Source organism: Marmota flaviventris, chromosome 11 (genome assembly GCF_047511675.1).
Source record: "Marmota flaviventris isolate mMarFla1 chromosome 11, mMarFla1.hap1, whole genome shotgun sequence".
NCBI classification, from domain to species: Eukaryota; Metazoa; Chordata; class Mammalia; order Rodentia; family Sciuridae; genus Marmota; species Marmota flaviventris.
Window position 1 is genome coordinate 107,753,461 of NC_092508.1, and position 22,939 is coordinate 107,776,399.

The window sequence follows — 22,939 nt, forward strand, 5'->3', positions numbered from 1 at the left end:
TCCTTATAAATTATGTTGACCCATCTTTTAATTTGCTTTATCAACATGTTTCTTTTGTGAAAAGTCCATGAATACCTTTTGTTCATTTTCCAATTGATTTGGAGGTTTTTATATTAATTATGTGACATTTTTTCTAACGCTTTTTGTCCTCATTTACCTTGTATTTTAACTCAACATAAAATTAGAACATATAAACAACCAAAAATTAAGGCTATGACAGTTAAGAAGAATATACAGAATATGCAATTTATTTGAAAATCAAGGAACAACAACACTCAGAATTTTAGCATTGAATATTAATATTTCTTGAGTATGATAACAGGTGGAATATCACTCCACATGCTCAAGATTTGCAATAATAAATTATTAGCATTCTGCTCATTTGCTAATATATAGTTAAAAACTAAAGATCAAAACTGACCTATTTCTGTCAAAAAAAGAATAATAATAATGGAAAAGTATAATTTTATATTTACTTTCCTCTGACACAGCAATTTCTTCTTATTTGGGGAAAGAATTAGAGACTATATAAAATAAAGTCCAATCCAGTTGAATGACAATGAGAAAGTATCTGTAGCTACCTTCAGACTCAACATCTTGAACCCAAATCCCCAACTCCATATCAAGAACAGGGTTCTTTTTCCTCATTTCACTGTCACAGTTGTCAACATGATGGACTTTCACCCATGCTGATGAGTCAAGCTAAATTCAGTTGGCATTTATTAATTTGCATTTTAATGGCCCAAATCCAAAAGTCATTTCTCATATTTTCTACTTTCTCAGAAATGTTCCTTAATAGCTTTGATCTTTTTATGAAATATATAAATGATATGATCAATCTCTATTCTGCATGTTTTAAAGTATTCAGATAGTGACTAGGTTAACCCTCAGGATAGAAGAACATACTCTGTATCCTTTTTTAAAGTGATTATTATTAACTTTAGTTCATCTGGAACTAAAATGAGGCAACATTTAAGAGTTAAATTTCTGGGATTTATGGTGCAGATGAACTTTCAGGAAATAGGTAGTTGAATGAATTCATTACAGACATTTATTCACAACTCTTCCCATTGTTTCTTCTTCCATTGATTCACTTTTTTCAGACGAACTAATTACAGTTATACGTCTACTAAGATAATTGAAATACAGAAAATCCTTTCACTAGACTTTCCAAATGCTAGTGATTTAGGGATTCAATGAGTTCCAGGCTATGTACATTGTCTAAAGAAAGAAATTTTGCTGCACATAAATATGCTTTGTGAACTCCAATGTGAAAGGCTTACAAAGAAGAACTGACAGAAAAAAAAGAAAAACAAAACAATTACCAATGCACATAGAAAAGATGGTACTCAACATCACCCATAATTAAGTAATTGCAAACCAGGGTAACAATGAAATAACATTTTTCCTCAGGCAGATGGATAATCATTAAAATGTTTGACAATACCTTGTAATGTAATAGGTAATACTATATGCAACTGATGGGTGTATTTAAGATAATTTGATATTATCTATTATGTTGAAAATTGACCTTTCCTTTCACTTAACAATAGTACAGTTACAAATTTAGTCAACAAAAGCATTTCAAAAATAGTTACTAAGGTTTTCTTTTTCTTTCTTGAAGCATGTGCATAATAAGGAAATAATTAAATAAATAATTTAGGAAGTAATGGCAAGGTAATTTTACATAATCATTAAATATTAGAGAAAAACATAAGGGTTTTAATAAAAAGGTTTTGAAGTACAGTACTAAGTAGATAAAAAGTACAAGCAATCCATATTGTTGAAGTTAAATGTACACACATACACTCATATACAAACACATTCATATCCATATGAGTGTGTATATTTTATAATTCTATTTGTTTATGTACAGATATATGAAAACATACACAGACAAATTTCTAGAGAATCATTTTAACAGGTACAAATTTTTACATGGCTACTTTCAGAAAAGGAGTACTGAATGATGAGGGGGTAAATTTTGTTTTCATTTTGCGTATATCTATGCAGTTCTCTTACCAGAACTTCCTGTGAGGATAAAAGTACTGTGTGACTATACTGTCCAGTTGGGTACTCACTGTTCCATTTAGCCTCCTGGGTCCTTAAAATGTGGCTGATAAGACTGAAAAATTGTATTTTTAATTTTATATAGTTTTAATTAAAAATACATTTAAATAGCCACATGTGGCTAGTAACTCTCATATTTAATAGTGCTAAATATTATTTATATAACTTTTTTATTTTATTGTTTTAAAAATGTCAATGAAGGAGATTGAAAATAATACTTGCCCTCAGAATTATGGTATATTTTATTCAAATACCAACTTGTTACTATTTTTAAGAAACATATAGAAATGAGTTTTAGAGAGAGATACAACTAAAAATAAAAAAGAAGGAAAGCCATAGATGTGTATTAAATATTATCATGCAAAAATGCTCTTATTTATTTAGAACTTTTATAAATGAATGCTTTGTTCCCTAGGAAAGTGGATTTACAGTATGATTAAGTGTATAATCCTTTTTATATGTTCCCAGATTCTGTGTTTGTATTTGTTCAGAATTTTTTGCATTTATATCCAAAGAAATGTTGATCTGAATTTTTACTTTCTAGAAATATATTTTTATGATTTTGTTATCAAGATAATACTGTCCTAATAACATGCTTATCATGATGAATATTATTATTTTTTTTTTTAAATTTTTTATTGTTGGTTGTTCAAAACATTACATAGTTCTTGATATATAGTAGAGGATAGGAAAGGCAGCAGAATACAACAAGACACTAGTATGGCAACATGTAAATCAATGGATGTGTAACTGATTTTTAGCATTTTTTTTTTTTTTTTTTTTTAGTTCTTTACACATTTATTGGCCATTTATCTCCTATCTTTGATGAATGGTTTATTGCTTTGATGATGATTTCCATCCTTTTTTCTTACTTTTTTTTTTTTATTGTTGGCTGTTCAAAACATTACATAGTTCTTGATATATCATACTTCACAATTTGATTCAAGTGGGTTATGAGCTCCCATTTTTACCCCATATACAGATTGCAGAATCACATCAGTTACACATCCATTGATTTACATATTGCCATACTAGTGTCTGTTGTATTCTGCTGTCTTTCCTATCCTCTACTATCCCCCCTCCCCTCCCCTCCCCTCCCCTCCCCTCTTCTCTCTCTGCCCCCTTTACTGACATTCATTTGTCCCCCTTGTATTATTTTTCCCCTTCCCCTCACTTCCTCTTGTATGTACTTTTGTATAACTCTGAGGGTCTCCTTCCATTTCCATGCATTTTCCCTTCTCTCTCCCTTTCCCTCCCACCTCTCATCCCTGTTTAATGTTAATCTTCTTCTCATGCTCTTCGACCCTACTCTGTTCTTAGCTACTCTCCTTATATCAAAGAAGACATTTGACATTTGTTTTTTAGGGATTGGCTAGCTTCACTTAGCATAATCTGCTCTAATGCCATCCATTTCCCTGTAAATTCTATGATTTTGTCATTTTTTAATGCAGAGTAATACTCCATTGTGTATAAATGCCACATTTTTTTTATCCATTCATCCATTGAAGGGCATCTAGGTTGGTTCCACAGTCTAGCTATTGTGAATTGTGCTGCTATGAACATCGATGTAGCAGTGTCCCTGTAGCATGCTCTTTTTAGGTCTTTAGGGAATAGACCGAGAAGGGGAATAGCTGGGTCAAATGGTGGCTCCATTCCCAGCTTTCCAAGAAATCTCCATACTGCTTTCCAAATTGGCTGCACCAATTTGCAGTCCCACCAGCAATGTACAAGTGTACCCTTTTCCCCACATCCTCGCCAGCACTTGTTGTTGTTTGACTTCATAATGGCTGCCAATCTAACTGGAGTGAGATGGTATCTTAGGGTGGTTTTGATTTGCATTTCTCTGACTGCTAGAGATGGTGAGCATTTTTTCATGTACTTGTTGATTGACTGTATGTCCTCCTCTGAGAAGTGTCTGTTCAGGTCCTTGGCCCATTTGTTGATTGGGTTGTTTGTTCTCTTATTGTCTAATTTTTTGAGCTCTTTGTATACTCTGGATATTAGGGCTCTATCTGAAGTGTGAGGAGTAAAGATTTGTTCCCAGGTTGTAGGCTCTCTATTTACCTCTCTTATTGTATCTTTTGCTGAGAAAAAACTTTTTAGTTTGAGTAAGTCCCATTTGTTGATTCTAGTTATTAACTTTTGTGCTATGGGTGTCCTATTGAGGAATTTGGAGCCCGACCCCACCGACTGTAGATCGTAGCCAACTTTTTCTTCTATCAGACGGCGCGTCTCTGATTTGATATCAAGCTCCTTGATCCATTTTGAATTCACTTTTGTGCATGGCGAGAGAAAGGGATTCAGTTTCATTTTGTTGCATATGGATTTCCAGTTTTCCCAGCACCATTTGTTGAAGATGCTATCCTTCCTCCATTGCATGCTTTTAGACCCTTTATCAAATATAAGATAGTTGTAGTTTTGTGGATTGGTTTCTGTGTCCTCTATTCTGTACCATTGGTCCACCCGCCTGTTTTGGTACCAGTACCATGCTGTTTTTGTTACTATTGCTCTGTAATATAGTTTGAAGTCTGGTATCGCTATACCGCCTGATTCACACTTCCTGCTTAGCATTGTTTTTGCTATTCTGGGTCTTTTATTTTTCCATATGAATTTCATGATTGCTTTCTCTATTTCTACAAGAAATGCCGTTGGGATTTTGATTGGCATTGCATTAAACCTATAGAGAACTTTTGGTAATATCGCCATTTTGATGATGTTAGTTCTGCCTATCCATGAACAGGGTATATTTTTCCATCTTCTAAGATCTTCTTCTATTTCTCTCTTTAGGGTTCTGTAGTTTTCATTGTATAAGTCTTTCACCTCTTTTGTTAGGTTGATTCCTAAGTATTTTATTTTTTTTGAAGATATTGTGAATGGAGTGGTTGTCCTCATTTCCATTTCAGAGGATTTGTCGCTGATATACAGGAATGCCTTTGATTTATGCGTGTTGATTTTATATCCTGCCACTTTGCTGAATTCATTTATTAGCTCTAATAGTTTCTTTCAAATCACTAACATACGGGATGAAAGAGGCAATATCACAACAGACACTTCAGAAATACAGAAGATAATCAAAAATTATTTTGAATCCTTATACTCCAATAAATTAGAAGATAGTGAAGGCATAGATAAATTTCTTAAGTCATATGATCTGCCCAGATTGAGTCAGGAGGATATAGACAACCTAAACAGACCAATATCAATTGAGGAAATAGAAGAAACCATCAAAAGACTACCAACTAAGAAAAGCCCAGGACCGGATGGGTATACAGCAGAGTTTTACAAAACCTTTAAAGAGGAACTAATACCAATACTTTTCAAGCTACTTCGGGAAATAGAAAAAGAGGGAGAACTTCCAAATTCATTCTACGAGGCCAACATCACCCTGATACCTAAACCAGACAAAGACACTTCAAACAAAGAAAACTACAGACCAATATCTCTAATGAACCTAGATGCAAAAATCCTCAATAAAATTCTGGCCACTCGGATACAAAGGCACATCAAAAAAATTGTGCACCATGATCAAGTAGGATTCATCCCTGGGATGCAAGGCTGGTTCAATATAAGGAAATCAATAAATGTTATTCACCACATCAATAGACTTAAAAATAAGAACCATATGATCATCTCGATAGATGCGGAAAAAGCATTCGACAAAGTACAGCATCCCTTTATGTTCAAAACTCTAGAAAAACTAGGGATAACAGGAACATACCTCAATATTGTAAAAGCAATCTATGCTAAGCCTCAGGCTAGCATCATTCTGAATGGAGAAAAATTGAAGGCATTCCCTCTAAAATCTGGAACAAGACAGGGATGCCCTCTCTCACCACTTCTGTTCAACATAGTTCTCGAAACACTGGCCAGAGCAACTAGACAGACGAAAGAAATTAAAGGCATCAAAATAGGAAAAGAAGAACTTAAATTATCACTATTTGCAGATGACATGATTCTATACCTAGCAGACCCAAAAGGGTCATGATGAATATTATAAAATGAATGTCATTTTTTATTTTTTGGAAAAGCTTGGAAAGGATTGGCATTAATATTTATTATAAATGTTTGATAGAACTTACAAATGAAAATGTTTGGGAGAGGACTTTTCTTTCTCTTTTTTTTTTTAATTTACTTTTTAGTTGTAGTTGGACACAATACCTTTATTCATTTATTTTTATATGGTGCTGAGGATCGAACCCTGGATCTTGCACATGCGAGGCGAGTGCTCTACCTCTGAGCCACAACACCAGCCATAGGGCTTTTCTTTGTAGAAAATTTTCTGATTATTTTTTTCAATCCTTTTGCTGCTTATACCATAATATATACTGATGTACATAAAGATAAGATCACTCTGGAATGGTGAAGCTGACAATCAGATATGCCAACAAGAAGCTGTGAAATATTTTTACATGAAAAGGTGAAAGTTCTCAACTTAATAAGAAAAAAAATCACAAGCTTGCTAAGATCTATAGAAAGAATATATCTTCTATTCAGGAAATTGTGAAGCAAGAAAAGGAAACTCCTACTAGAGTTGCTGTCACACCTCAGGCTGCAAAATTATGGCCACAGTGCATATAAGTGCTAAATTAAGATGGAAAAGTATCATATTAACTGGTGGAAGACATGAACAGAATATGTGTCTTATTTGAGGTAACTTGTTGCACCAAAAGATCCAAGGTCTGGTGCTATCTGTGGTTTCAGATGTCTGATGGGGAATGTTGGAACTTATCCCCTGCATAAAATGGGAATTACCATAGATAATCAGATGGATAACCCAAGGTAATTAAATTTGTCTTTAGATAAACTTACAGGTTTCGGTATTTTGAAATCAATAATAATGTCACTGATTGTGCTAGCTTTCTGACTTATTTTTGTTTTAATTTTTATTTTTGAATTGGAGATACCATTTGTTAAATGTTTCCACTTTACCCTCACTATAGGTTTAACTGAAATTTTTACCCAATCATTTCTTCATACCTGGTCCTTACACAGAATTCTCCATCTCAGTGGTTAACGCCTCCATCCATAAAAATGGAACAGAGTTCTCAGGGAATATCCTTCATGACTCCTTTCTAAACTCCACCTGCAACCGCTGCCATTCTCACTGTTTGCTAATCTCCCTTTATGTTACTTCGATCTTTCAAATCTTTTCACTTCTCTTAATCTCCACTGCCACATTTTAAGTCAATTTTTTAATGATCTTAAGCCCAGGTAATCTAGCAATGATGACCTTTATTTATCCTCTCCTGAGGACATTTGTAATTTAGTTACCAGTTTCTGGTATACCCAAGCTTTATCCTTGCCTAGTTAAATTCTCTTTACTCACCTTTGCAAGTGAAGCTTTCTGTGACTTTTTCAAAATAGATGATGCCAATATACTAGAAATTCTAGCATGGTACCTTGTTACTGTCATATATGCCTATCCTCAATTTAATTACATATTTTAGATTGTGTAATTGTGTAATTTCACAATTACATATCTAATTAATTAGTGTACAACTGTCTCAGTAGACCACAAGGTCATTGTAGCTGAGGACCTTTCTTTCTATTTTTTCACTCTGATATCTTTAGTAGCTATTGCAGTATGTGGGATAAAACAGGCACATAAAAATTATTAAGTGACTCAACCAAGTGTAAGTAAAAAAGCAAATTTTTAACCTTCAGGGGATGATGGGCAACACTTCAATATTCTATAAAGATTATTAATTTCATTTCCATTCTTTTAGAAGAAAACCTTTAAAAATCCATCTGTAGTACTGTTATATACAGAGAATGTCCAAAGATGTATAGATAACAATACTGAATGAATCCTATTATCAAAATTAGTTGGAATCTCTTAGGGGTAGAGGTGTGCCTCAGTGATAGACTACTGGCCTAGTATGCATGAGGCTCAGAGTTTGAAACCCAACAACACATATACATGTGTGCGTGCACACACAAACACAAACACACACACACACACACACAAATACTTTGAAACCTCTTAATAACAGAATTACTTCCTTAGTGACATTTCAAAACACAGAAGACAGTATTTGTACCTCTATTTCCAATGGGTTCAGAACAATTAGTCAACAAAGACCCGTCCAAATTATCACCAAAGAAATCCTTGATCTACCTACTTTTGACTTTCTACATTAGTACCATTATTGTTCAAGGTCTACATCTTCTTTTATCTGTACATTTGTAGGAACCTTAAAAGAGATCTTAGTTATTACTTTAATATCCCTGGAATATAGACCTAATATAATATTTTCAAACATGTTCAGACATTGCCACTTTCCTTCTTCAACCTGCGCTTACTGATGAGAGAAAACCTTGACCTACTAAACTCAGCATAATCATTCCCCTGTTATCCCACTGGGTTCATCTTGTACCATGCATCACATGCCCTAGCAGTTACATATTTTCTATTCTTGGGATAAATTTATCTTGTTCCCACTCTAGGCTCCCACCCTGGGTTATTGCTCTTGCAACCTAAAACCTCCTCAATCTGATCTTGAAATGTTGCTTCTTCCACCCTGCATCTTTCCTAATGCCTAGTCATTCTCTTACCCCCACAGTATGTTATTTTTGTCCAAGGACTTAATACTAGCATACATTTTGTTCTATTTTTACTTGACTATTTGTTTGCCATTGGTATCACTAACTGCTCTCATTCACCACTGTATTCCCAGACTCTGAAATATTATATGATAAGTAGTAGAGGGTGCAATGAGCAGTTAGCAAATGGATTAACCAAATAAATAATGAGCCATTACTACAAGAAGGCAGAAACCTTATAAACGTGAAGTGGTAGAACAATTTACACAGGGTTTTAAGAAAAGGAAAAACCTCAAAAGTAAACTAGATTATTTCAGCCAAATTCATAAAGGGAAAAAACCTGAGAGGCTGTGGAATGAGGATCACAAGTTTAAGGCCAGCCTACGCAACTCAGTGAGACCTGGTCTCAAAATAAAAATAAAAAGATCTGTGGTGTAGTTCAAAGGTAAAGCAATTGTCCAGGATTCTTGTGCTTTAGGTTCAATCTCAGCACAATGAAACTGCAAATAAACAAACAAACAAACAAAATCAACTAAGGTCATTTTAATTTGTTTGCATAGACAATTTATCCATAAGAATTGAAAATATTTTGACAGAAAAAATAATGATGACATAGGCAGTCACTGAAATGTTTAAAAATGTGGCAATGTAAGCCAAATTAAGACAATTGAAACCACTTAAACCACATTATGTCTTTTTCTCTTTCCCATGCATTATATAATGTTTTCTATGTTACTAGTTTTTGGTAAAATATATAGTTCATTTAATAAATAGATAATGTATATAGATAAGTCTATCTATAGATATATACCTATATAGAGATATAGATGTCTACATGTATCTACATGTATACCTATATGTGTGTGTATGAAGATAGATCGATAGATAGATATACATATAAACTCAGATGAGATCTCATCTTTTTCTTTCTTTCTTTTTTTTTATAGTACTGGGGATTGAACTCAGGGGCTTGTATTTAATTCAGTATCTTTCCTAACAGGTTTAAGGAAAATATACACAATACACCTAGAAAATCCTTATGTATAGAATATTAAAGAATTATACTATAATTTTATATTTCTTCAAAATTAATTTTAAATGGAATAGTCATTAAAAATAAATACAATTAGGATATAAGACATTTTTCTTCTCAAGATGACTCTAGATATATCAAGCAAGACTATTTTCAAGTTTTAAAAATTTTCACTTCAGTAGGAGACAGGGGGATGCAATTCAGTAGTATGAGGTGCTGCAACTACCATCTAATGTTTGTTAAAAGTTCCTTGAATGGTCACACATATTCTGCAAGGAAACTAAAATTGAATTTGATATAGTTCCACTGTACTATTAAAATATCTGCATTATATCATGTTGTTAGGCCTCAGAAATTTCACCAATGCATGGCTCCACACCATGCATCAATAAAGCTGCATAGACTGACATGTTCTGAAAGGTCAAAAAGGCTGGGAAAGCTTATCTCTATGTCAACTTCAAAGTTTTCAAAATTCTCTTGAAAATATTTTTTTTCTTAAATTTCACCATAAATAAATAGAAAAATCTTGATATTTACATACTTAAATCTCTTTTGAAAATTCTATTTGTAGAAACATAACTTTAATGGATGAATCACAATTATACACGTTTATGGATTCAATGTTACATTCATTTGTAAACACAGAATTATTAAATTAAACTAATTAACATATCCATCACCTTATTCATTCATTATTTTTAGTACTGAGACCCTCAAAGTTTATTTTGATTAATTGTGATATATACATTATTTTTAACCATGGTCACCCTATTCTGCACCAGATTTCAAAAACTTATTCTTCCTGCCTAAAAGAAACATTGTATCCTACACATTTAAAAATTTTTCTAATTAGTTCTTCATGACTGAGAATTAACCATATATGAAATTATTCAGAAAGAAAATGAAAGGCAAAACTATTCATCAGATGTTCCAGGGCATGTAACTATACACTTGAATTTCTCAAAATAGACTGATTGCCCTGAACCCATGTCACAGTGCTGACCTCTCAGGAAGCCAAATTCCAAAACAATTGTAATTACTATAATTGCAATAAATCTGGCCTCTTTTATCATCTAGCATTTTTTTCTGACTATATACACCTCTAGCTCTGAAAGAACTAAATGAGAATGTTCCAAAAAAAAAATACTGGAATTGTAGTCATTTGATTACATATCTAGGAGGGCATATCAGAGAAAATTGAACAAAGTTCTTATGCAAACAGTTAAATAAGTGATGGCTAGTAATTTTAAAAAGTGGTATTTATTTTATTTTATTTTTATTTTGTTGGTACCAGAGCTTGAACTCAGGGACACTTGATGACTGAGCCACATCCCCAACCCTCTTTTGTATTTTATTTAGAGACAGAGTCTCACTGAGTTGCTTATCACCTCCCTTTTACTGAGGCTGGCTTTGAACTCGACATCCTTCTGCCTCAGCCTCCTGAGCTGCTGGGGTTACAGGTGTTCGCCACAGTGCCCAGCAGAAAGGGGTATTTTTATCAGTGCTTTATTTCTAACCAAAGAAGAATTTTAAATATATAATTTTGATAGTTTTGGTTTCAATCAAGGATAACTTATTCAAAAATATTCATAATAATTAAATAAAGCTATAGATGTGGATTTATTAGTAACGGTTAGCATCATTGAGAATAAAAGTGGTTATACCATCTGAGACATTTAGTCCTCATCAATGCATGTGGTAGTAGAATCTAGGTTTTAGATCATTCACAATGGTCACTTAAGGTGCAATGTCAATTTTTTTGCTTTGGTCCTATTTTCACCTATGTGAATAACAGTATGGAGTACAGGCTAATTGTGCCATACTTGAAAATATATGGAAACAATGAGTATGGCCTCTTATATTTAAAATTAAATTTGTGCCTAACTAGATCTCCGGTGTGAGGATTAGAACTTCTCTTGCTAATTCTCCTGTTTTCATGACCATTACTTTCAAAACTATGCTGAAATTTATTTTAGATGTTTGTAACTTATAGAAAATTATGAAAAAGCCAAATATTTAGAATACATTTGATGTTTTCTTTCCTAAATATATTTTAAAAAAATCTTTGCTGAAAAATACATCACTCCATTTGTTTCCCTGATGTATATAGGTGTTATGATAAATTTTGATCTCTATTTGATGATTAAAATTTAGAAAATATAAATATATGTAAAATAATTTCAAAATGAATAATGTAGATATAAATGTATTTAAGTATTTCAAAGTAAATAATAAAAATAAAAGAACAATGAAGGTTTCCTACAATAAAGGATGGTAACTACAGTGGAGAGAGCTATGCTCAATTCAAAGACATTGAAATTCAACTATTTATCAACATAGCACACCCATTAAAGCAATTATGCTGGCTAGAGTCCTTGGCCATCAGGTTAAATGGAACAAACACTTCTTGTTCAAAAGAGGTGGCAACAATAAAATGAGAGGTATTAACTTATTTAAACAAAATATTTCAATTAGGTTTATCCTAGGAGAATTGTAAGAAAACTGGAGTTACCCTTTTAGCCTAGACCTTGAAAACATGTGAAGAACAGGAAACTAAAGCCAAATGACCACTATTAACATATACTAATTCTCTTCACAGGGCAATCCTTGCAAAGAAGAAACATTACCTGAAGCTAATGATACTGAAAACCAGAACTTGAGATCTTCCATACAATTTACCCACTTAATTTGACCTCAAAAAAAATTACCTTCTGATCAGTATATGGTTCCCTTTCTATCTCTGTCTACAACATGGTTTTTCAACCTTGACGGTGCCAACATTTTTGGGTGGACAGTGTGTGTTGTGAGATGCTGTCCTCTGCATTGTAGGATGCTTCTCCCTGAACTCTACTTCTTAGACTCTCTTAACAAATCTTTTGCCACTAGTCATGACAATCAAGACTATCTGCAGAACTGAAAAATATCTCCTGGGGACAAAATTACTCCCTGATGAGAATCACTGGCCTAAGAAAAACAAATAAATAAACTGTACTGACAAGAACACAACGACACTCATGAGTATAATCAGTGTGAGTTTCACTACTGACCTTATTCGATACTGGGGAACCCAAGTATAGGCTAGGGACAGACACTGTAAAAAATAACAAAGTTTCTATGATCATAGCATGTGAGGTCACATGCCAATCAGAATTTTTTGATAACCTTTCTTAATCTCAAATTTTAAAAGATTACCTTTCTTCATCTCAACTTTTAAATTTTGAGTTCTTTTATATAGCAATACTGTGTTTATGTTGCTGTGTGTCTTACCTTCCTCTAAAAAGCAACTATTTCCTGAGACTCAAATCAGATGATTAGTTTCCCATGTCATGGTAGTATAAAGAGTTGTGTCTCTCAGTCCCACATACACAATGGCACAGCAAATGAAAGAGCAGATGAACCCAAACCAGGATGGCATGCAGAATACCTGATGCTATGTATATGTGAGAAATCAAAACATATTCCTTGGTTCTACTGGAAGCTCATATCTTATAATGGCTTATAGAGAGTTCAGTAAAATATGATAGTGAAAATTTCCTTTGGAGTCACTCTGTTGCCATATATGAATTTCTTGCCTCTGTTTTAGGCTACTTTTTTTTTTAAGAATGCATTTTAACACAAATTTTCTGAGATTGGAGATTACAGTCAATTGTTGTTTTCCGTATTAGTGAATGAGGTTTAAAAAAATTAATGTTAATATTTAAGTACATGAGGCTTAGGCATATTTTTCCAACCCATTTCTAATTTCAAAAATTGATTTTATAGAACCATTTATGATTGCTGGTGGTTTTTGCCAAGACCTCTGGTGATATTCAAATTATTGATTGCAGAAGGAATACAGCTAATACGTATAAAACATTTTTCCTCATTATGACATTGTGCATGTGCTTTTGTCTGAAATAGTTCTGGCTTTAAGAGATAACATTTCCAAACAATTTAAAATTATTAAGAATGGTTTGGGCTAAATCACTTCTTTCCCATTCTTCAAGTCAAAGAGTTATATGCTTTTCAATTCCCTCCTTCATTAGAAATTTGCCTAGTTTCAATCCAAAAGAATGCCTTAAATATCATTAACTCCTAAAAATTACTTATTTTTATTTCATTTTAGACAGTTATACCTAATAGTATCCCTACCCATAGAGTCTGTTAACCATAATTACATGGCCAAAAGTATCCATTAATCATGTTAAAAATGTGTTTAAGTTGGGAAATGACAATGCGATATCAGATTATATTGTTTAAAAAATAAATGGGCAGTTATGTTTTTGCATATATGTCATATTAAACATTAAGCTATTCTGTTATCATATTTATCAATAATGCTTCTCAATTGACGAGATACACTTTTATTCTAAAATTTTATAGCAATCTAATCCAATTAAGCATGACGACAATTAAAATATTGATAATAGAAGAAAGATCTGCAATATGAATAAACATTTATCTTCTGATAATAGATTTCTTTTCAACAGATGGCTTAGGAGAAAGAGTAAATGCAGACATTAGCCTCAAATGAACTTTAAAAACACAATTGTACGTAACAATATAACTTGGAGTTGGAGTTGGTATAAAGTGATTAAACATATTTGCCTGAAATAATGTAGAATCAGGGTAATTTTTATTTTTGATCTCTCATTTGGGTTAGCTGGTGGCAAATATATCACCCTTCACTCCCCTAACCCTTCTGACTCCAATCCCTGAACTACTTGCTGACATTCCTATGACTTATAAATGGCTTAATTATCTGCATTGTGACATAAATGTCTTTAGGGAGCCTATGAATCTTAGGATATCAGTAAATGAGAATATTTGCTAAATGCGAATATGGTAATTAAGAGTCATAGGCAACACAGAGGAGAATAGAAATAGACCTGGAAATAATTTTTAAAAGATTCAATACATAACCATAAAGATAAAAGAGCATTAATTATCACATAAAGGAAACTATAATGAGATAGGATGGGGTGGTAGGTAGCACCAACAAAAGCATTTGGATAATGGAATAATAACATGAAAGCTTTGCTTTTGTTTCTTTTTTGATGTCATGGAGGCTAAAAAGGCTATGAATAAATGCTAAATAGAAACAAATAAACATCATTAGTGATCAGAGGAAAAACCTCATTAACTGTGTCAGGAGTTATGAGTAAGACCAGCCACATAAAAGAATATTCCAATAAGGATGAGTCCCTACATTGCTTGACTGCTTGACTACTGGAGGGTTAGAATCTCCATTAAAAATGTTACCTAATGATACAGGAATTAAAAAATGAAAATTCATTTAATTATTGCTCTCCAATTCTATGGAAAAGAATTCACATTGACTTTACCAAGGTTATCACCAACATACTCTCTCACCACCAACTCCTACTTTCTTCTTCCTGTCTGATTTTCCCATGGAAGTTTTGATGGCAGCATATCTTAATGATTTCCTGCTCTCATTTCTAGCGATATTGAAGACCATCCAATGAAGATGTACTAGATACAACTGTATGCTGTGTATTACATTTTTTTTCTTAAATGTTAGTATTATCTCCTCAAAGTAACCCATACTCTACAAAAGTGAGCAATCTGCTTTATATAGTTTTGGTATCCCACAAGTACTAAAAAGGGTTGCATACCCAATGCTTAGTCCTTGAACACCTATAAATCAACTTAGTTTAATAAAAAATGTGATTAATTTCAGCTAATAATGACCTAATTGTTAATATACATCTGTTGATTGGTTAAATTTGGCCCAATAGGTATATATAAATATAAATACTTCATGATTTACATTACCATTTTTTCTTAATATTTGAAAGCACTGAATAAGAGAAGGTTCCTTGCCCATCTCTTCCATTTCTCTATCCTATGATAAATGTAAAGATTAAATATCTATCCCAAATATACAAGTGGGAATGCATGTTTAAACGTAGCCATTGATGTTTATTTTTGTCCCTTATTATGAAAAAGCTTTTCTTAGCCTTGCACTATCTTTTATATGTATTTTATGAGCTCATTTATAGGCAGTATATTTAACCTTTTATTACAGAATAATGAATAAATAACTGCTTATTTTTCAGCATTGCCTGTATTAGATTTTGCAGTGTTTGCAATAGTTCATTCACGATAACTTCCTCAACTGGTAATCGTAGATAAGTCTCTTAACCTTTAGGGAACTAGATTTATCAGAAAGGCAAAGGATATATGCTTTTATGAGAACAAAATAAATACATTCAGTCATTTGAGCATTGTTACCTAAGCATTGATTAAGGAGAGTGAAAGTGGCCCCTGACAGAATCCTAAATTCTAAACTTAAAACACAGCAACTCTGGGGCTGGGATTGTGGCTCAGCAGTAGAGCATTTGCCTAGCTTGGGCGGGAACCCGGGACACTTTGGTCCTCAGCACCACATAAAAATAAAGGCATTGTGTTGTGTCCATGTACATCTGAAAAGTAAATATTAAAAAAAAAACACACACACACAGCAACGCTATCCGAAGGTCAACTTTAGAACCCTTCTTGCTGCCTGATCCAGGAACCCACAGAATTACAAAGTAGTCAGGAAAAACAAAAAGCAAAGGGGACAAAATAAGTTAATAATTACTTGGGCATGGTTAACCATTCTTTTTAAAATCTCAGCACTTGTATGGCCAATCTAGAAAATATAAAGCAAAGTACTCACTCTAAGCAAATATTATTCCTATGAGTACATGCTGAGTAAAAAGGGTAAATGAGGAGAAAAAATGAAGCATATGGTGACAGGGGCATTTTATATCAATAGATTTCCTTATTCTAATGATATCCCAGCCTGACCTTTCCACCTGAAATGCATTGCAAGTGCTGGAGGTGAAGAATAGAAAGTTAAATGCATCTAGAGAGCAATTTAAACAATACTGAAATGCATTAAGTAATTAATTATTCATTACTTACAAAAGTTGTGTTTTCCAATAATAATGTGGTAGCATTTGTTTCTATATTCAGTTTAATGACATGTCCATTCTGGCTTTTATACACCACATCTGTATCTGCAACAACAAAGACATTAACAATTGACAAATACATTGACTAGGTAATACAATAACTGTAGGGGAGAAAATGTGCATAATAAACAGACACATTAGAACGATCATTGTTAGCCTTCAATAACCCAAGCAGATTTCTGTAATTGGCTCGCATAAATTCTCCTGAAAGATGGGGAAGCCTGCTTAACACATGGTCTATTGCACAATGAACACAGGGTTAGTGAGAAGGCCACTCAGTCTCATGATTTAACAAAATGAAAATTAATTAAAATATGGGCAATCTGGTGCCCATTCCGAGATGAGAGACAGTGAGGAGTCCTTCTCTGGTTTCCAAAGTAAGCCATTACCAATGAGTGAGGTGCTCAGATTTACAAGGGCTCCCTGGTACTGTAACTGCACAGAATGCTAAGAGAAGTCAGACTGAAGCACCCTCAAGCAGCCCTGACCACATTCCTGGCACTTCTACCACCACTCAATCCCTCCTTAACCTCTTCCTCTCTGGGCTACAGAATTTTCCTCTGGCATTTTATGAGCTTTATATGATCACAGACAAAAATTTCTATGGCTTTTAAAGTATCATCAAACACACTTTGTCAACGTCAGGAGAAAGATCTCATTTTAAATGACTGCATTGCTTTTGGATGGCTAATTTATATCTGCTGAGTTGGATTTCATCACATTTGAAATGAAATCATGTTAAGAATACCTCAGACCAAAAGAATCAACTTGAGGAGAAACTTGCTAAAAGGACACTTAGGAGTTAAAAAAAAATATATTTGTGGCCAGGCATGGTGGCACATGTGACTCAGGAGTATCTCAAATTCAAGGCTAGCCTCAGGAATTTAGCAAGATCATTTCTCAAAATAAAAAATAATAAGGGCTGGACTGTAGCTCAGTGAGAAAGCACCCAGTACCAGAAAATAGTAATAATAATAATAATAATAATAACAATGATAAGAACAGTATATATCTACAAAATACACATAAATATATGTATACACATAGTTGATTATATATGTGCACACATATACTTAAATGTATTTGTGTGCAAGTATCCATATATATATGTGTGTGTGTACAAGGTGAGTGTGTGCATAAAATTTAAGGGAAGATATGCAAATAAAAGTAACCTTGAATACTTTCTTCTCCTTTCTTAAAATGATATTCTCTTTTCTAGTTTAACCAAATTCAGTGGTTTTACATGCACTACTCTAACTCCCTATTATTGCAAGAAAGGCAAACTTAATGGGGGATGCTTATATTATTTACACTAAGTGAATTTATACAAATTACAATCTCTCAAAATTTGGAAGTTTTCAACAGTGTCCTGGGAAACAGGTAGTGCACTGCACGGTGAGCTATGGAGATTAACTGCAGGAACATATGTTCTGACAATTTGGCAGAAAGATATTTTTCTGACTTTTCTCTAATTATTTCAATAATAAAAATAGTAACACCTAGAATTAAGAGGATGAAAAGTGATCAATACTAAAAAGAAAAATGGTGCTTTACTCAGATTTTCATTACAAAAGACTGAGAGCTCAGTATCAATTCATAGTATTTAAAGATGTCACAAAAGTAGATAGTTATTCTTGACACATATGTTAGAACCCTGAGCTGAGGAACAGAAAAATACAAATCAATTTTTTTTTAAAAGGAGAAAAGAGACCAAGAAGGGATGTTCCAGTTACTTCCTGAGGTACTGACTGTATAGACTGAGAGTGTATGATCTCTGAAATAAGTCATGCTATCACCTTCTGAATTTCTGACATCAGCTGCCAATCAATTGGATTCCTCTTGTCATTAATTTTAACTCTTTAATAACAGGTTCACACAAATAGAAAATATTTCTTTTGATTCATATTCCTTTCTATCTCATTTATGAACAGGAACACCAGCCACCTGGTGTTATCTTTGCTATCTTTCAGCATTTACTCTCTTTCAGCTATGAATTTATGTTTGTTCAATCTCAAACTTAAGTTCTAACACTCACGTCTCCTTGTACTTATGTTTCTCACACACACACACAAACACACACACACATACACTGGACCACATTTTTATTTTGCTGAACACATCGTTTTAGATTAGCAAGAAGAATTTAATAGTATTCCCTGAAAAATATTCCTTATAATATTTTCTCATTTAATTAAGAGGAAAAAGGCTTCTGTTTCAGTTTGGAGATAAATACAGCTTAAAAACACTCAATCATGGAGCTGGAGTTGTAGCTCAGTGGCAGAGCACTTGCCTAGCATGTGTGAGACTCTGGGTTCAATTCTCAGTGCCATATAAAAATAAATAAATAAAGATATTGTGTCCATGTATAACCAACAAAAGATAAATAAATAAAAACAAAATAATCAGTGGTTCTTTTTCAAAAGGCAAACATCTCGAAGAATTCTAATAGAATATGGTCTTCAACCTTGGAGAGAAAGGAAAGATGTAAGTAAAGTCTTAGTATAAACAATGGCCCCTGGTCAATGGAAGAGAAAAAGCAACTTACAGCCTCAAAGTCTGTCATAGTAAGAGAAAAGATTAAATAAATGGTGGTTTGGTATTAGAGGTGGAGGACAAAGGAGAGACCCATTATATTACTCAAGACCAAGTGGAAGGAAGCAAAGCTTTTATTAGAAGGTAAAGACTACAGTTCATATTGCTTTTTTCCTTTAAGTCAATTTGTTGGATAGTGATTTGCATTTAAGAAAAAAAATCATAGCAGCACAATTCACAATAGCAAGACTGTGGAACCAACCTAGATGCCCTTCAATAGACGAATGGATAAAAAAAAATGTGGCATTTATACACAATGGAGTATTACTCTGCATTAAAAAATGACAAAATCATAGAATTTGCAGGGAAATGGATGGCATTAGAGCAGATTATGCTAAGTGAAGCTAGCCAATCCCTAAAAAACAAATGCCAAATGTCTTCTTTGATATAAGGAGAGTAACTAAGAACAGAGTAGGGTCGAAGAGCACGAGAAGATTAACATTAAACAGGGATGAGAGGTGGGAGGGAAAGGGAGAGAGAAGGGAAATTGCATGGAAATGGAAGGAGACCCTCAGGGTTATACAAAATTACATACAAGAGGAAGTGAGGGGAAAGGGAAAAATAATACAAGGGGGAGAAATGAATGACAGTAGAGGGGGTAGAGAGAGAAGAGGGGAGGGGAGGGGAGGGGAGGGAAGGGAAGGGGAGGGGGGATGGTAGAGGATAGGAAAGGCAGCAGAACACAACAGACACTAGTATGGCAATATGTAAATCAATGGATGTGTAACTGATGTGATTCTGCAATCTGTATACGGGGTAAAAATGGGAGTTCATAACCCACTTGAATCAAAGTGTGAAATATGATATATCAAGAACTATGTAATGTTTTGAACAACCAACAATAAAAATTATTAAAAAAAAAATTCTCACTATCATGTCCTTATTCTAACTGAAGTCCTGCTTCTGTGACTCTTGCTTGTCTTTTTTGTTTGTTTGTTTTTGTACCTCATATTTCTTTCATTATTTGAAATTGAAGCCACTGCAACATTACCTTTTGGAAAAATAGGTAATTTTTTCCTAAATTTGTATTAATATCTCTACTCTGTCTACATGGATAAGTTATTCTGAATATGATAATGTACAGTTCAATGTATGAGTTGATGCTACATTCATAATAGAGAACCATCTAGAAAAAAAGCATATTAGGTTGAAATTTAAAATTTTATTCTGATTTTCCCGTAGAAACAATGTCATCAAGTATTTATTTTTATTGCTGAGTAGCTTTCCATTTTGGATATGCCATATGTGTTTATTCATTCAAATATTGATGTTTATGTTCTTGTTAGCTTTTGACTGTTGAAAATAAAATGTCTGTGAGCACCCAAAAAAATAAATAAAAATAAAAGTAACTTGCTTAAAAAAAAATCTATGGAGATTTAAGTTTTGTAAATACCTTCAGATCAACATTCCTAAAAATTTTACCATTAGACTCAATGTTAATTAGCAGGAGAAACTTTTCTTAAATTCAAGTGTAATTCTTTAGCATAATATTGAATAAAGGTTTTTCATGGATTATTTCAAAAGCATTTAATATCTGGTTTTATTAATTCTCTTTAATTTTTAAACATTCTTTGTGATCTAGATTTCTGTATCTCATATTTATCCTATATTCTGCTTGATTTATAATCAATAGTTGAAATCTTAGTTCAGAAACTCCTCTTACTAGATTAATAAGTAACATTCTTGAAATATAATTCTGAACTGTTTACCTCGTATTTTGTTTAATATTAGATGATGTGGTATTAGTGACTCAGAACAACGAGGAATATTAAAGTAGGTGTACTTGAAGCATCCTTAAAATACAGCATATGCATGTCTCTATAGTACTTTGATTAAATAATCTTCCCATCATTTTAGCTCTTTGAAAGTTAAGAGCCAGTTAGTTATCCTGAGCACACAGTCAATTCTGTAGTTCATGAAAAGGTTTGACAGGATTGAATTACTATGCAGCCTACCCACCCTCAGATCCAAGCATGCATTTTCAGTTTGCAGCACTGCAAAACAACAACTACTATTATTACAGTCCAACTCTCCCCCCACCACACAATTTGACTAACAAAAGTAAAACCACACTAGTTTATCTTAGTTTAAGATCTTTCAGGTAAATGCAGCTTTATATTTTGTATTCTTGCTCACAAAACTGATCATAAAGCATTTAACATTATAGTTAATTCTTAATGAACCTTGAAAGAACTGAGACCTCTGCACCAACCTTCACTACCACGACTAAGAACCAAGGCAACCTATATCCATATTATCTATTCTTTTCTCTAGGAAGTCTTTGTCCATAATGTGAAGACTACACAAGAACAAAATCATGTTATAAACTTGCTGAACATCAGTTTCTCAAATTTACGGACTAGCTTCTAAAATTGGGCAAACTGCTTATCATCAAACAACTAACTAAACTAAAATACAGTGAAAGGTGCCCAGCCACAACTGGACCCTCACTTTGAAAGAACAGTCTTAGTTACTCAGACTCAGATCTCCAAACCTATACGTATAATCTTCTTCTTATCCCCTCCATCTGGACACCTTAAGACTCTTGAAAAGTCTTTCCTGACAACAACAGGTAATAAACATCACTTGCTAACAGTTTATTCTTGGTGGCTGTTCAGAAGTAGACAGTTGACAAAATTCTTTCCTCATGTATGTCAATATAAAGTCACCTTTTTGGTTTTTATTGGTGTTATTATTGATAATTTAAATGTACATTCAATTTTGACATAATTTGCTTTAAATATTTCAAAATTAAATCTACCTATTTATAGAGTCCAAATAGTGTAAAGGATGTTTGTAAAATCAGTTCTTTGAGATAATTTAATTCAAACATACCTTCATTTACAATGATCTACTTATTTTTCTAAAATTATATTTTTATTGTATCCCATAATTTTCAAAAAACACATAATGAATAAACTGGGAAATCTAAAATTGAATCTTTTGTAGAACATATTATTGAAGTGATTTTTCACATGAAATGTGCAAATACTTTTAGAGGAGAATTGTTAAATATTGAGTTAAGATTTTATTCCTTAATTAAACATATTCATGGTTAATCAAGAAAATTGAGCTATTCGTAGTTGAAATCAGGCAGGCCCCTCAATCAATTCTCCTAGAACACTGCTCACAACAGTGAAATATTTTCCTCATTTTTTTTTTTTACCTTCCAAAGGTTTAGTTTATAAATTTAAAACGAGAGAAACATGACTGCTCAAGGGGGATTTGTTAAAATATGGGACAATTTTATCATCTCTCAGAGACAAAAGGCAAGAACAGAAAAAGAATTTGCCATTGTTAAGTAGTGATTGGAGAAATTTGATGGAGCCCATGGAAAGGTTTGAGGTCAATGACATAGATGAACAGATTGATTTTAAATAATAAAACAGGTGATTAATTCTCTCCAATTGGACTATAGTCATATTTGTCAAGTTTTGGTAGAAATTAAAAGGCAATCAAATATTGACTATCTAAATTTTTTTTTCCAAAACTATTTTCTTTGACGAGGATAGAGGAAAATACTTGATAGTTGGACAGATGGGACTCAAAAATCTTTGAATTTCCTTAAGCAATTTTCTTTCCTATTCCTCCGAAATCATTTCAAAACTTTCCTCACTTTTTAAAGAGTCCCAGACCACCAGAAATGGCGTCACTGTCCTTTTTCTCTACCTCAAAATCTACTTTCATGCACACACTGTTTTTTTTTTTTTTCACTTGATTTTTGTGAAAGGCATTCTGTCTC

General features: G+C 33.1%; 1 protein-coding gene across 1 annotated transcript in view; it reads right to left on the reverse strand.

The window, feature by feature from the left end:
• Dpp10 (dipeptidyl peptidase like 10) overlaps positions 1 to 22,939 on the reverse strand; it is a 623,123-nt gene that overhangs the window by 300,833 nt on the left and 299,351 nt on the right. Inside the window, exon 4 of the mRNA XM_027954025.2 lies at positions 16,556 to 16,650. Coding sequence (XP_027809826.2) covers positions 16,556 to 16,650 — 95 coding nt within the window. The remainder of the gene's footprint in view (positions 1 to 16,555; positions 16,651 to 22,939) is intronic.